Genomic DNA, 16,063 nt, shown 5'->3' on the forward strand with positions numbered 1-16,063 from the left:
ATTAAAAAAAAAAAAAAAAGAGAAACAGAAGATGGTTTTTCTCATGGTTAAATTTGTTGTCAAGATCTAGTAGGTCATCCCCTCCACCCTCCTGGTATTGTGTGATTGTTTTCTTATCTGTATGTAAAGATCTGTAATATGTTTTGGAAGTAATTGCCAATTACCTCTTTAGCTTTATGGTATGCCCCTACAGCAAATCTCTTTTGCTATCAGTTACATTTAAAAACTGTGTTATGTTGGAGTCCTGTTAAATCACCCCAAGTTGATATGTAGATTTTGAATTTTGGAATTCCTTAATACAGTTAGAAGAGATTTCATAAAATTTTTTTTAACGATTTTATTTATTGAGAGAGAGAGAGAGAGCATGAGTGGGGCAGGAGGGGCAGACAGAGAGGGAGAAGGGAGCAGGGAGCCAATGCAGGACTCATTCCCAGGACCCAAGCCGAAGGCAGCTGCCCAACGAACTGAGCCACCCAGGCGCTCGGTAGAATTTTTTTTTCTTTTTTTTTTGTTTTTCGAGAAGGCAGGAAAAGACAACTCAACCTTGTGGATAAGCACTTGTGTTCTGGGGTGAGACAGCCCCAGGTTCATATCCCAGCTCTGTCAAGTGTGACTTTGGACAAGGTATTTAGTCTGTCTTTGGATAAGAATAGGATTTACTCAGAGGGTTTTTCTCATCACCTTTTCATCTTCTTCTTTGCCATTTCATGAAATGTTTTGTTTACTCTAACTAGAAAGTAAACATTTATTAACAGATTTGAAGCAGGAATAAAAAACAGTAGGTATTTATCTAATTGTACACATACTGTGAACACAGCAGGCAAGATGTTTATCTTATTATTTTCATAAAGTTCTCTGTAAACAGAGGAGTCGAGATGATGTCAATCGATATTAATCGTGTTCCTTTTTCCCTACAGGCTGAAGGAATAGAAAAATCATATTCACAATCCATCTTGTTAGACTTGACTGACAACAAGTTACAAAATCTCCTGAAAACTCTGAGTTTCTCATTTCCTCCCAACACAGTGAGTGGTAGTGAACGAGTTCAGATCACTGCTATTGGTAAGAACACAGTGTATCACCATCACTGCTGGTTTATTTGTATGTGACTACATACATATCTATTTTTGGATGCATTTTCTTATCTAGTCCTAATGAGAAGAGGTTGCAAAAATTTTTAGTTGGTACCAACTGATGATTACAATAGAAAGAGTAGCAGATACGTGTCCTAGGCCAGTTCTTAATCGCAGTGTGCATATAAATCGTGGGGATCTCTTCTAAAGGAAGATGCTGGTGTAGTAGGCCTGGGGTGGGGCCTTGGGGTATGTATTTCTAACAGGCTCCCAGTTGATGCCGATGCTTCCGGTAGATAGACCACTCTCTGGGTAGTAGGGCCCACTATAATGGGGCTGGAGGGAGGGGTTAGTTCTAAGAGCAGAGCTTCTGCCCTCTGTGGCTCTCCACCACTGGTACATAATCAGAATCTTCTTTGGAGCTTCATAAAAATACAGGCTCCCCTTGCAACTGACATAATCAGAATTTCTTAGCTATGGCTAGGGTGCGTATATTTTGAAAAGGTTTCACAAGTGCTTGTGAGGATGGAAGGTTGAGCGCTGTTTGCCGAGAGCAGATCTCTGTGCGCAGATGACCTTCAGAGCAGGAAGCGGCCCGCTGACTTCACCCTCTCCTTGTGAACTTCTGGCAACCCAAGAAGTACTTTTTCGTCCATCAGCTGTTAAACATAGCTTCCACACAAACGCTTTGTTTATATAGCTGCGCTTCACAAATAACTGGAGGAAATGTTTAGATTAATGAAGATTAATGAATCTAAATAGTTCGTTAGATTTTCAGGCTGTCAGGACCTAAGGCACTTTTTCAGAGGTTCTTTTAAATCTCATCTGTACGTGGAATGCTTTCCAATATAACTCAACCAACCAGTCCCTCTGGAGGAGACTTTTTGGGAGCCTTCGGTGTAATTCTCAAGAAGAATTAAATAAGCCCTCTACTTAGGCGAATAAATTCTCTCATAGTGTTTGGATGCTGGGAGGTGCAGCATACATGGCGGGTGGGGGGAATGGGGGGGGAGGGGGATACTGTCCACAGGCATGTGCATACAGACACACACACACACATACACACACACACACAGGGAAGAAGCCTTGAATTTCAAATGTATACCACCACTCCTTCCTACGTTGGAATGAGTCTGTCTTTGGTTATTGAAATACCCTTGAGGTTTTTTTTTTTTGAAGATTTTATTTATTTACTTATGTGTGTGTGAGAGAGAGCACAAGCAGGAGGAGCAGTAGGCAGAGGGAGAAGCAGACAGCCTGCTGAGCAAGGAGCCGGGTCCTGGACTCGATCCCAGGACCCCGGGATCATGACCTGAGCTAAGGTACACGCTTAAGGCAGATGCTTAACCTACTGGCCACCTAGCCTTCCCTCAGAGTGGGGTCAGAATTAGAACTCAGCCTCTGTATTTCTGAAGTTTTACTTATTTCCCCGAGTCATAGTGTTAAAATGTGGGTAGAGGTGTCTTTTAAGCAGGGATTTTGTCTAATTTTATTTTACTAACTTTGAAGAATAGTAATAATCCTTTTTGATCCTGAGATTCATTGAAATATCTATATATATATTTTAAATATTTTATTTATTTATTTATTTATTTGAGAGAGAGAGAGAGAGAGCACAGAGGAATACTGAAGGGAAAAACAGGCTCCCCGATGAGCAGGGACCCTGATGCAGGGCTTGATCCCAGGACCCTGGAATCTTGACCTGAGCTGAAGGCAGATGCTTAACCGACTGAGCCACCAGGAGCCCCTCATTGACATATTTTTGCATGTTAATTCTACTTTGTTTTTGCTAAAGAGAACACACTGAAAAATGACACACTGAAAAATACTACAGTCAGGCATTTTGCTGATTGCCCTGAAAAAAAAAAATCATTTCTCAAGTGTTTATAGTGTATTAATAAGAAATCAGAGTGAAATTCTACTTTTGTGAAGAATATTACTAATAAAACATTTCTTTCCTATATAAAAATAATGGTTTCCTAATTAGTTCCTGACATTTTTGTTCAAGAATGATTTTTTAGGGATACCTGGGTGGCTCAGTCAGTTAAGCATCTGCCTTCGGCTCAGGTCATGATTCCAGGGTCCTGGGATCGAGTCCCACATCGGGATCCTTGCTCAGCAGGGAACCTGCTTCTCCCTCTGCCTGCTCTGCCTGTTCTGCCTGCAGCTCTCCGTGCTTCTGCTCTCTCTCTGACAAATAAATAAATAAATAAAATCTTTAAAAAAAAGAGAATGATTTTTAAACTTATTTTTTGCCTAGTGTATGCCACATCTTTACTTGCAGTAAACATCTGATTTGTCCTGTAATCTATGTGAGTTCAGTGCCACTGTGTTATCAGTTATTTGACCAGTCTTCCTAAAAGCTTGACATAGACTTTGTACTCTGTTCATCACTTCAATGTCAGCTGCCTTCTGTCCTCCGTGGAAGTGTCCTGGCCACCAGGACTATTTGCTAAATGTATGGAGTATCTTGTGCTTTCAGGAGATATCCTCGGTTCTTCCATCAATGGCTTAGCCTCACTGATTCGGATGCCTTATGGCTGTGGTGAACAGAACATGATAAATTTTGCTCCCAATATTTATGTTTTGGATTACCTGACTAAAAAGAGACAACTGACGGAAGACTTAAAAGAAAAAGCCCTTTCATTTATGAGGCAAGGTAAGCATTTTAGAAATATAGTTTCATTTATAAATTAATTTCTTCCTTCCTCCCTCCCTCCCTCACTCCTTCATTTCCTCCCTCCCTCACTCCTTCCTTCCTTCCTTTCATTCTACCTTGGCAGAGTCCATATTTCAGTAAGTCCAATTTGTCTTTGCTATGTGACTGTAGGACTAGATGGTGTTGAAAAGTGCTACAAGTTCAAGCCGTGGGAAGCTGTCACCATTCTTCCTGCAGCTAATTGTCACTAACGGCTGCTAACACGTTAAGGAGTTATTGTCTCAAGGGGTTTTTATTTCAATAAGGGACCTGACATTTAAAGCTACTTAAAAATCTAGAGGATGAGTGTTCATTTATTCATCACACCATTCATGGAGTATCTGTTGGTGCCTGTGTCAGCTCTGCTGCTGAGGAAACAGGAGGTCAGGGCGTTTCTTCTCAAGGAATTCCCTGTCAGGGAAGACTGTTTGTACATACACACATGGGGTGTAGTGGGGCAGGCACCTTCTCAGTGCATTTGAAGTGTCAGGTAGGTGGGAGTTAGGAGGGCACATTTGTACGGGGAGTCCCTGCTGGCCCCCCAGGTGATGCCACACTGGTGGTTACTGTCCCGACACCTAGAGAGGCTGATACTGTCTGCAGACACCAGATGCTTTGTGCCGTGTAAGTAACAACAGTTGTCATTAGCTGAGAGCTTGTATGTGCCGGGCAGTGTTCTAAGCACTTTATACCTGATGTCTTCTTTAATGCTCACCATGTTAGTATTGTCCTCCTATTTTTACAGATGAGGACACTGAGACACAGAAAAGTTAATTAACTTGCCCAAGGTCACACAGCAAGTGAGTGGCAGAGCTGGGATTTGAACTTACTCCCTGACCTCAGAGTCCAGAGTGCTCACCATTACACATGGAACCATTCCCTGACCTCAGAGTTCATAAACTTAATGTCCATACTTAGACAAAAACAAATTTTTTTTTAAAAGATGTTATTTATTTGTTTGACAAAGAGAAAGATAGTGAGAGAGGGAACACAAGCAGGGAGAATGGGAAAGGGAGAAGCAGGCTTCCAGGAAGCCCGATGCGGGCTCAGTCCCAGGACCCTGGGATCATGACCTGAGCCGAAGGCAGAAGCTTAATGACTGAGCCACCCAGGTGCCCCCCAAACAAAAGCATTTTTAATAATAATAATGTGAATTTGATTTCCTCAAATACTCCAGAAGCCAACCACCCAAAGTTACAGGCTTAGCTTTGCACTTCCACGTTAGGGGACTTGTAGCAAATCTCTATGTGGCTGAGTTTATCTGCACACAGTTTGGGATACCTGCTGCCCCTCAAACTCATGAGGAATAGAATGGTTTATGTAAAATGCTAAAAAAAGAACCCCTTGTTCAGTGTAATCTAAAAATCAGGTCAACACTTCCCAACTCCTAAGGGTTTTATTTATTTATTTTTTTGGAAGGAATGGGTTACATGCAAATAGAGGCAAGCTATTAGTGGTTTTGCTAACTTCTCCACAGTTAAGAATTAGAAAGCTTAAAGACACTATTTTGATGTGAGCTTTTCTTCCAGGTTCCATCATTGTGTAGGGACTTCTTTATCCTAAACTAAATTTTATATTATAATGGTAATAACTAACCCTGTTTAAAGGCTTTCCAAATGTTTTCATTTAGTTCTTTTTCTCTCCTTAAGATTACCCATTTATTTATTTATTTGAGACAGCGCACACATGTGCGAGTGTGTGAGTGTGTGCATGATCGGGGGAGGGGCAGAGGGAGGGAGGTAGAATCTTAAGCAGACTCTGAGCTGAGCATGGAGCCCAACCCGGGGCTCAGTCTCATGACCCTGAGATCAGGAACTGAGCTGAAACCAAAATTCAGACACTTAACTGACTATGCCACTCAGGTGCCCCATGTTTTTATTTAATTCTTTCAAAAACCCTAGGAGATGGGTGTATTGATACTATTTCCATTTCACAGGTGAGGAAACTGAGGCACAGGGAGGTTGCATAACTTACGCATGATTACTCCCAGGTGATCTGGTTCTGGAATTCATGTTCTTCTTCAGATCAATGTGGAATAAGTTTACTTTGCAACATTCATAGGTTGTTAAAAGCCATAACAGGATGGAAAATGTCCAGGAATTGGCCAAAGTGATTGAGTATGGCCAGTGTGCAAGAAGTCTCAAAGGGGCTTCTGATAAAATTGTAAGGGAGGGGGTGCCTGGGTGGCTCAGTGGGTTAAGGCCTCTGCCTTCGGCTGGGGTCGTGGTCCCAGGGTCCTGGGATCGAGCCTCATATCGGGCTCTCTGCTCAGCATGGAGCCTGCTTCCTCCTCTCTCTGCCTGCCTCTCTGCCTACTTGTGATTTCTGTCTGTCAAATAAATAAATAAAAATCTTAAAAAAAAAATAGTAAGGGAGGAACATGGGCTCCTATCAGGAAGGAGACAGCAGAGACACCTGAAGTGTCAGGTTAGAGCAGAATGAGCTGTAAGATGTGGGATCCAAGAGGATGAGGTGGTGAGGGTCCAAAGCTCTCTCTGGGGTAGGCTGGCACGAACAAGGGCTGAGAGGGAGGAAGGGGGTTGTGAGTCAGGAACCACGTACCGCATGAGAGGACAAACTGAGGGAGACCAGGGATTGGAATCAGAGCTGAGTGGGAACTGAGTGTTGCTGTGGAGAAGATAAGAGTGGTATATTTTCCCTCGGGTTCGAGCCAGGCCCCGCAGGCCTGCAATGTGGTTAGGTCTTCAGGAAATTTTCAGAGATCTACCAATTGGAACTTTCCATACAGAGCTGCCTATTTAAAATTATCCTCCTTCATACATGTATCTGTGGATCAGTCATATTTAAATGTATAAATTCAAGAGCTGCTTTTTTCACGTTCTATTATAAGGTTTAAGAAGTGGTACCGAGTGTGCCATGCTAAAAAAGAAAACTGAGATTTCACACGTTGCCATAATGGTTATACTTAAGGAGATGAAAAATATTTGGGATTGTCATAATTCAACTGCACCTTTTTAAAAACAAGATGCTGACTTGTATTCAAGATTTGGTGTGACTGGCTTCAAGTAGAAAGTAGGTAGGAACTAGGCTGTTGCTTTATAATATGATACACATTCTTTGGGATAATTTAATAAAATAAGATAAAATATTTTAGAAAGTGCCCCATAATTCTGTATTTTATATGCTTTATGAATTATTATGTTGTCTAGCCAAGTATCAGTGCTTTAAAAGACAGAATGAATTTTCTAGTTTGAACCACTTAAGGAATGATAAAATGATAAATCATCCCTTAATTTGAGTTGTGTTCTAGATACTTTGCTCTGGGTTAGCAGAGGTCCTAAAAAATGAATGTTCCACATCCTTGGTAGGGGTTTTTTTGTTTTTCCCAAAAGGAGCGCTCGTCCCTCAGGCCAGCCCTAGCCAGGCTAAGCACCAGCCTGCTGTATTGCAAAGCTGTTTTCCTGGGGGCTGCATCTCCTTGATGCTTGAGAGCCTTCCTCACGCTTGCTGGTTGTTTGAAGGCGCAGAGGGACAGGGGGCAGAAAAAACTTGGTTCTCTGAAGGCCGTGTAGTCTTGCAAGCTGCTGTAGGCTTGAAGAACACTACTGCTGTGAAGTAGGCAAGCCTCACCTTGGGGGACAGGAGAACCCTGTGGTGACAGTTCCCACTGTGCATCCGGTCATACCGAGGCTCTGAATCCTGCCTCCTGCTTTGGGCCGGTTTCCCTGAGCCTTGTTTTCCTACCTATAGGATAGGGGTCATAAAGTACCCACTTCACAGGGGTTGTTTTGAAGATGAAATTTTAACACTTTAACATTTTAACACTTTAACACAACGAATGCCCAGTAACTGTTAGCTGGAGCGTATACAGTCAGTTGCATCTGACGGGGAGTTAGGGTCCGCAGTCAGCAAGTAATCCCTGTCCATCTGCCTCAGAAACAGATGTGAGGTTCTGCTCTTTCCATCCCATGGCGAATCCTTCTACTCACATACCATCATTGCTCAGCTGGACAACTCTAGTGGCTTCTTTTTGCAAAGCCTCTCTGCTTCTATGTTCATTCCCCTTCAATACAAGCTCCACATATAATAAAAGGGATTAGAAAATTTTTTTTGAAAGACTTTATTTATTTGACAGACAGAGATCTCAAGTAGGCAGAGAGAGAGAGAGAAAGGAGGAAGCAGGCTCCCCGCCGAGCAGGGAGCCCGACTCGGGGCTTGATCCTAGAACCCTGGGATCATGACCCGAGCCTAAGGCAGAGGCTTCAACCCACTGAGCCACCCAGGCGCCCCTAAAAGGGATTTAAAAAAAAATTTTAATTATTTGTCGGAGAGAGAGAGAGAGCACGCACAAGCAGGGGAGCAGCAGGCAGGGTGAGAAGCAGGGTTCTCGCTGAGCAAGGATCCCAATGTGGGACTGGATCCCGGGACCCTGGGATCATGACCATGAGCTTAACTGACTGAGCCACCCAGGGGCCCCAATAAAAGGGATCTTTTGAAAATGTTAAAATATGGTCACTTCCTTGCTTAAAATTCTCTAGTGGGTTCTGCAGCGGGTGACCTGGCCTTGGCCTCCATCTCTCACCTCACTGAGGCTACCCCGTCTTGGCCCCCTCGGCTCCATCCGGAGCACTCCCTGCCTCCATGGTGCTTCAGGACTCTAAGCTTGCTCTTCCTTCTCCTGGGACCCTCCCATGGCTGGCTCCTTCTCATCACTTAATTGGTGTTTTCCCTCGCAGTGGCCTTCCCTTCCCATTTAGGAGCTCTCATTTCCTTTTCTTTCCGCACTTAGCATTATGTGCAGTGTTCTCGGTTGCCTGTTACCTGTGTGTCTCCTGTACTAGAAGGTAAGCTCCGTGATAGTGCAGGCCATGTTTAAGCTTCTCACCATCGTATTGCCATATGGGCCCTGCTTTAAATGCAGCCTGGATAAAGGAGTTACTGTCAGTATTCACTTCCTGGGGCCTCGGACTTCTCATCCTAATGCAGGGGCTGGGCCCAGAACATCTCTCAGGTACTTGCACAATGCCGTGATTGTTTTAAACACTAAAAGTTCTGCCTGGCCTGGGCCTTTTCTTAGGAGCTAGGCACAGGGGTCAGTGGTTTCGACTCACTTTCCGAGCTGGCGAGGTGGCTGATGGAAGTCGACACAATGGTGTTCCCCCAAATACATCATTTCACCCGAACTCAATTTTTATGTTTCAAAGTCATGGACAAAAGCTTCTTGGTTATAATGATTTTCATTATGAAATCAGTGTCTCATTTCAGAGACTTTGTTTTTTCTTTTGCAATCACATTTGCCAAAGTCCTTTAAATACACTGTAGTTGTTTTTACTTTTTAAGAAATTAAAGTGGCTTTGTCATGAGTCATGATTATATTATTTAAATGTCATTTATGAACAGCGCATTGTTTTACTTAAATCATGCTTGGCCCAGGAGCCCTGTAACCTAACCCATTGTTTTTTGGTCAAAACAACAGCTTCATCATTGAACGAAGTCTCTCTTGCTGTCAAAAAGAAAACCTGTAAAATGAAAACTGTTTATGATAAGAACTGGAAATGCTGTTAATTAGAGATTTAAACCCCTTGTTTTCCTTGAGTATTTAAAAATGGAACCTGTGGCTCCATTTTTGAAGTGAGACTCAGACCGAACCTTGTTGAAAACACATTATATTTATTTTCTGTTGAAATAAAAACAGGAGGGGTGCCTGGGTGGCTCAGTGGGTTAAGCCTCTGCCTTTGGCTCAGGTCTTGATCTCAGATTTCTGGGATCAAGCCCCACATTGGGCTCTCTGCTCAGCAGGAAGCCTACTCCCCCTCCTCTTTCTCTGCCTGCCTCTCTGCCTACTTGTGATCTCTGTCTGTCAAATAAATAAATAAATAACATCTTAAAAAAAAAAGAAAAACAGGAAAAATAAGTTTCAGAATTTTTTTTTTTTTAAAGATTTTTAAAAAATTTATTTGGAGAGTGAACCAGAGAGAGTATGTGGGGTGGTGGTAGAGGGAGAAGGAGAAGCAGACTCCCATGCTGAGCAGCAAGCCTAACACAGGACTCAGTCCCAGGACCCTAAGATCAGGACCTGAGACAAAGGCAGGTGCTTAACTGACTGAGCCACCCAGGTGCCCCTAGGTTTCAAAATTCTGATGCTGCTCTGGGAGTCACAAGAATGGCTAGAAGCAATAGTGAAATTACTGAAAAACTAAAAAACCAGGGGAAGTAAGTTCTCGATCTCCATATTCCATATCATACAGAGTAAGGACTTGATAATGATTACTTTTCTTTTAGTACAGAAACTATTTTTATCAGCTTTTTATCAGAGAAAGTGAGTGATGGAGTCACAAGGAGCTGATTTTACTTCTTTTACTTATATGTAATTTTGATACTTCAGGTAAACCAAATCAAATTATGTTCAGGGTTTTTTTCTATGTCTTTCTAGTCTTTCTATCAACAGTATTTTATTTTCTTTTTTTATATATCATAATATATATATTATATAAGGTTTATATATTTATTTCACAAACAGAGATCAAAAGCAGGAAGAGAGGGAGGAGGTAGCCGGCTTCCTGCCAAGCAGAGAGCCCGATGTGAGGCTCGATCCCAGGACCCTGGGATCATGACCTGAGCTGAAGGCAGAGGCTTTAACCCACTGAGCCACCCAGGCGCCCCTATTGACAGTATTTTCATCTTTATTAAGATAAATTGTAAATATTTTACATTCATGGCTACTCCAAAGAAAATTCATGACCCAGGAAATGTGTAGCTTTTTTGGCCTTTTATAAACAACAGTTCATGGGTCATTATCCCAACAGTCTCTTGACGACTTCTGTATTTTAATTTTCAGAAGTGTCTGTTAATTCCTATTATACTATTGATTTATAACTCAAGAGCTATTCACGAAACTATGATCTTCAGGCAATACTCTTATTTCCTCATAAACTTTTGAAGGAAAGCATCTTAATACCTTTTCCACCTATTATGAAAATTTCCAGCTGAGGTGACTACACTTGAATGTTGAATTGTGTTAACCGTAAACGTCATGAGTCAACGGTGTCTTTTACTGCTTGTGGAGTGGTTGAGTTGCAGGAGAAGCAGCTGAGGGTTAATGATGCATGGTTGATTTAGGTGAGGAAGGCTGTCTCACAGGATATTCCTACTGGGAGACTCATACAAGTTCCTTTCTCTATGTCCTGATTCTCTCCTTTGTTTTGCCATGGGAGCAGAGCTGGAGGTTTGGAGTCTCTGTTTCATCTAAACCAGCTCAAGAAATGCACTCCACAACTGGAGATTGTCTGAGTCCTCCCCCTCCTCCGGGCTGGCTGCCCCTGGTAGAGGAATGGTGTTAGTTGTTGATATTAATGGGGACTGTTGGAGGTCAGCCACCTGAGGGGTAATTTCCATAAGCAGTGATCTCATCTGCATGATCTCATCTCTCTGGTTTTACAATAACTCATACTTGGAACTGCAGTTGTTGACGTGATTTGGGGGCTTGGAAGCACATGATCCTCTCTTTAGAAGCTGCTCGTCCTTCTCACAGAGACATTTCCTGTAGTGATGGGGGGTCCTGAAAGCTTTCTTTCCTTCTTTCTCCTCTCCTTTCCTGTCCTCTCCACCCCTCTCTCTCTTCCCCTTTTCTGTCGGATTGAGTTCACAGTTAAATTCTATCTCGTGGATTTAGTCCTGAACCGGAAACTGAAGGAGAATGTCTTGGACTCTTTCACTAATTTCCTTTGTAAACACTAGAAAGTTTTTCTGCTTCTCGGTGAACCCTGACTGCCTCTGAAAAAGGAAGAGATTATATACTGTTTTTTTTTTTCAAGGTTTATGAAAACTAAAACATGTTGAAATGATCTAGTCTTAGTAATGCCTATCATTTTTTTCTATTTTTGTTTGTTTTCTTTTTTGAATATGTAGAACATTAATATGCTTCCCAAAGACCAACTTACTCTTTTTGTGAATAACTTTGTGTGACCAACTTACTCTGTTCTGTGAAGGGTTATCTCTCCCTCCTGTACCCCTTCTCCCAACCCTTTGTGGGTAACTTCATTAATTTCTAGTTTCTTTTCCTCTCTCTCTGTGCAGAAATTAACATATGCATATATATTTTCTTATTTCCTCTTTTTCTTACACAAAAGGTAGTATACCATACATACTATTTTAGACTGCCCTTTTCACTTAAAAGTGCCTGCAGGAAACCATGCTGTATAAGTTTAGAGGGACATCCTCATTTTTTTCACCCTTGCATAGTCTCCACTTGTTTACGCACCACAGTTTACTCAACCAGTTTCCAATCTAGGGGCATTTAGGTACTTCCAGTACTTTTGCAATTACAAATAATGCTGCAGTGCATAATCTTATCATCTTCTGCATGCATTTTTTTATATTATTAGAGATATATCTTCAGGGTAGAATCCTTGAAGTTGGATTATTGGGTCAAAAGACATAGACAGTCCCTTACATAGCACTTGTACTGTTCTGAGTTCCCTCTAGCATCGAACAAGGTATTAGTTTTCTTACAGCCTTCCCAACAGAATGGGTGGTCAGATTTGAATCTTTGCTAACAGGATGGGTGAGAAATGGTATCTCAGTGTACTTTTAATTTGCATTGCACTTATTATGAAGTTGAACATTTTTCCATATATTGAAGTCCATCTCCCTTGGTTTCATTTGTGAAATTTTTCTTGTCGTTTGTCCATTTTCTTTCTTATAGGATTTTACTCTTTTTCTCTAAACTTAAAAGATACTTTATATAAGCATATGTATAGCCATGTAGTAGTGATATATAAATATATATAATTTATATGTTAATATTAGGGACATTAGCCATTTATCTGTGTGTGGCACATATTTTCTTCTAATTCATCATCCTTTAACTTAGCTAATCTGTGTTTTGCCATGGAAAAGTTTAAAATAATTTTTATGGTCCTATTTATTACATATTTTCTTAAAAATTTGGTGTTAGAAAGCCTTTTCCCATGCCTGTGGTATGGAGTGATACCTCTTTTTACTGAGGGCTTGCCATGTAAAAGGTGCTGTGCTGTGCTGAGGACTTTTCATACATTAACAGAAGGAGCTCTGTGAGTTAGCGGGAAACAGCAGCTTTGGAGACCTAGACCTTGGCTATGTCTGGTTACGGAAGTTGACTAGTTTCTGGCTTCAGTACCTTCCAACTGCATGACCTTGCACTTGGTGTGTTGTGAGTTCCAGTGTCCTCATCTCTGAAGATGTTATCTCTAAATAGCCTTTACATCTTAGAGTTGTGAGAATTACATGGGTTCATACATGTGAAAGGGCTTTGAACAGTTCCTGACATACAATCAGTGTTGGATCAAGATTTGATATTTAATTATTGGACCATAGTATTTCAATTTTAAATATCAAGATTATAACCCCATTCTTTAAATTAAAGCAGAATTCTGACATCACCTAAATGTTGTTTATATTTCTTTCTTTCTTTTTTTTTTTATATTTCTTTTCCTGTAGGTCTTAAAGATCACCATGACACAGTGTCTTGTTTTTTACATGCTTTGTCTTATTGTAGCTTTAATTAGATCTGGAGTTTCTGGGGAAGGGCTTAAGGAGGAAAGTTTGGGACATGGCAAGAGCAGATCAACTGTAATTTTAAACCATCAGTGCTCATGTTTTGTTAGTTAAATAGGAATTAATTACTTATAGTTATTGATGCTTCTAAAATGTGGTATTCATAGAATAAAACGTTTTTTGTAGAGTTTCTTAGAGATTGAATTCAACATTTTGTAAATGCTTATGGTTGCCAGGCTTTATGTGACCATGCTGCAAAGTTCATACTGTGTGATGTCACCTTTACTAGAATCTTGTAATTTTCAGGAAGACTTCTTGGTTACCAGAGAATCATGGATAATGCCTTGTGTTGGAAAAACTTTTCACTTTTTCTTCTGCTTGCTTTCTAATGATTAATTATTGATATTTCAATTTCATTTTTAGCAGCTTAGTTTGTTGTGGGTTGTTTGGTGAATCTTCTTGTGATCTCAGTCATTGGTCTTTGAGACCTACGTCCATTGCTTTGCGAATATGAAACACCTGCCTTATTTGCAGCCATTTATTTGCAAATATGAAACATCTGCTTTTATTAAAGTCACTATATGAGCCTTAGCCCCCTTCTCAATTTACTTCTAAGGTGAGACTTCATTACCATTGCTGGCTTCTTATTTATTTATTTATTTTTTAGAATTTGGAATTGATGTGGTGGACAGACAAGTTGGTTCTTTGGTTTACTTCAGTTGGCCATTGCCAACATATTTTAAAGCTGTTGTCTTAGATTATTTAACAATTTTCCCATTCTGTTGCTGGCCTAAAAATAGAAAGTATTTTTACTTTTTATTTTAGCCCAAAACTTTGATTTTGATACTCTAGATAGTATTTTTCTTAGGTAGCAAACAATTTTAGATGATTAAGCATGGAAACTATTGTAGTCAACCCTACAAAGATAAATAAACCTTGGTCTTTAGTTTGCTTACTTTTAAATTATTTATTTATTTATTTATTATTTATTTAGAGCATGAGTTGGGGAAGGGACATAGGGACTGAGAATCTTTTTTTTTTTTTTAAGATATATTTATTTATTTTTGTGAGAGGGACAGAGAGAGAGAGAGAGAGAGAGAGAACATAGGAGCACGAGCAGTGGGGAGGGTCAGAGGGAGAAGCAGACTCCCTGCTGAGCAGGAAGCCCAGTTGCAGGACTTGATTCCAGGACCCTAAGATCATGGCCTGAGCAGAAGGCAGATGCTTAACTGATTAAGCCACCCAGGCACCCCCCACCTTTTTTTGGTGTGTGTGGGTGTGGTGCAAAAAGGTGATTTTATTAAAGCACAATGATAGGACCCATGGGTAGAAAGAGCTGCTGCAGGGAAAGAGAATTTTTTTTTTAAGATTTTATTTATTTACTTGACAGAGATCAGAAGTAAGCAGACAGGCAGGCGGGGGCGGGGGGTGGGAAGCAGGCTCCCCGCTGAGCAGAGAACCCAACTCGGGGCTTGATCCCAGGACCCTGAGATCATGACCTGAGCCGAAGGCAGAAGCTTAACCCACTGAGCCATCCAGGCGCCCCAGGAGAGAGAATCTTAACTTGTTTTCAAAACCCTGAGATCATGACCTGAGCCAAAATCAAGAGACCAGTTTGCTTCCTTTTAAGTGGCTAGAATTGTTGTCTCTGTTTTGGTATTTTTCTGAATATAGTTGGAGCTATCACAGTTGTTATTTTACACATTCTGCTTGAAAAGTCTTGATAGTTTTACTCTCTCACAGCACTTAATATAGAAAATATTCAGTATCAGTTGCTGATTTGATATCTTCTTTCCCATTCTTTGTTTATGTTTCTGTAATATGAAGTCATGATTAGAAACTTCCATTCATTTCAAGTTGTGATGACATCGATCATCTGTGCCCTTTTTGTCTTACAGGTTACCAGAGAGAACTTCTCTATCAGAGGGAAGACGGCTCTTTCAGTGCTTTTGGGAATAATGACCCTTCCGGGAGCACTTGGTAAGTGTGTTTTTGTTTTTGTTTTAAGATTTATTTATTTACTTATTTGAGTGAGAGAGTGCCAGTGAGTCCGGGGAAGGGCACAAGGGGAAAGAGAGTGAAACTTTAGCAGACTTCTCGCTAACCTTGGAGTCTGACTCAGGACTTGATCTCAAGACTCTGAGATCATGACCTGAGCTGAAACCAAGAGTCGGACATTTATGCAACTGAACCACCCAAGGACCCCCACTTGGTAAGTGTTTTTTACTAATAGAACAAATCTTTCACGAGTGGGCTCTTATTCAGGCAAAATGGCCATGAAACTGACAGATGTGTCCCTATGTATATGGGCTCATAGGTTGCTTTTCCTATAGCCTGTCTTTAAGGGAGATTTTCCTTTTTAAATATGGTTTTAAAACACTAACAAGTAAAATGTTTTTATTTAGAAAAGATAAGCTATAAATCACTTTTTTGTGGGAAAAGTAATAAAAAATACTTTATGATGATGGTGCAGTTGACAAGAAAAACTGGTTAGAAATACTGAGTGATTATGACATAGTTTTTTGTTGTTGTTGTTTAATTAATTAATTAATTAATTATTTTTTAGAGAGAGCACGAGTGCAGGGGTGGAGGGGCAGAGGGAGAGGGAGGAGAGTGAATCTTAAGCAGGCTCCACGCCCAGTATGCATGGACATTTAACTCAGTGAACCATCCAGGCACCCCGACGTAATTTTTTTCTTAGTCATACATGATCAATACAAATTTTGTATTAACATAGTCAACATAGGTTTCTTTAAGGTTATTTTTTGTGAAAAACTGTGATGGAATTAAGTAATAA

The 16,063-nt window shown here is 40.8% G+C and overlaps 1 protein-coding gene across 1 annotated transcript in view; it reads left to right on the plus strand.

Annotated features, from left to right (window-relative positions):
• Positions 1 to 16,063, plus strand: part of CD109 (CD109 molecule) — a 138,272-nt gene that overhangs the window by 89,629 nt on the left and 32,580 nt on the right. The window contains exons 22-24 of the mRNA XM_044254700.1: positions 918 to 1,062; positions 3,556 to 3,732; positions 15,165 to 15,246. Of these exons, the coding sequence (XP_044110635.1) occupies positions 918 to 1,062; positions 3,556 to 3,732; positions 15,165 to 15,246 (404 nt within the window). The remainder of the gene's footprint in view (positions 1 to 917; positions 1,063 to 3,555; positions 3,733 to 15,164; positions 15,247 to 16,063) is intronic.

The sequence above is a fragment of the Neovison vison genome, chromosome 1, assembly GCF_020171115.1.
Source record: "Neovison vison isolate M4711 chromosome 1, ASM_NN_V1, whole genome shotgun sequence".
NCBI classification, from domain to species: Eukaryota; Metazoa; Chordata; class Mammalia; order Carnivora; family Mustelidae; genus Neogale; species Neogale vison.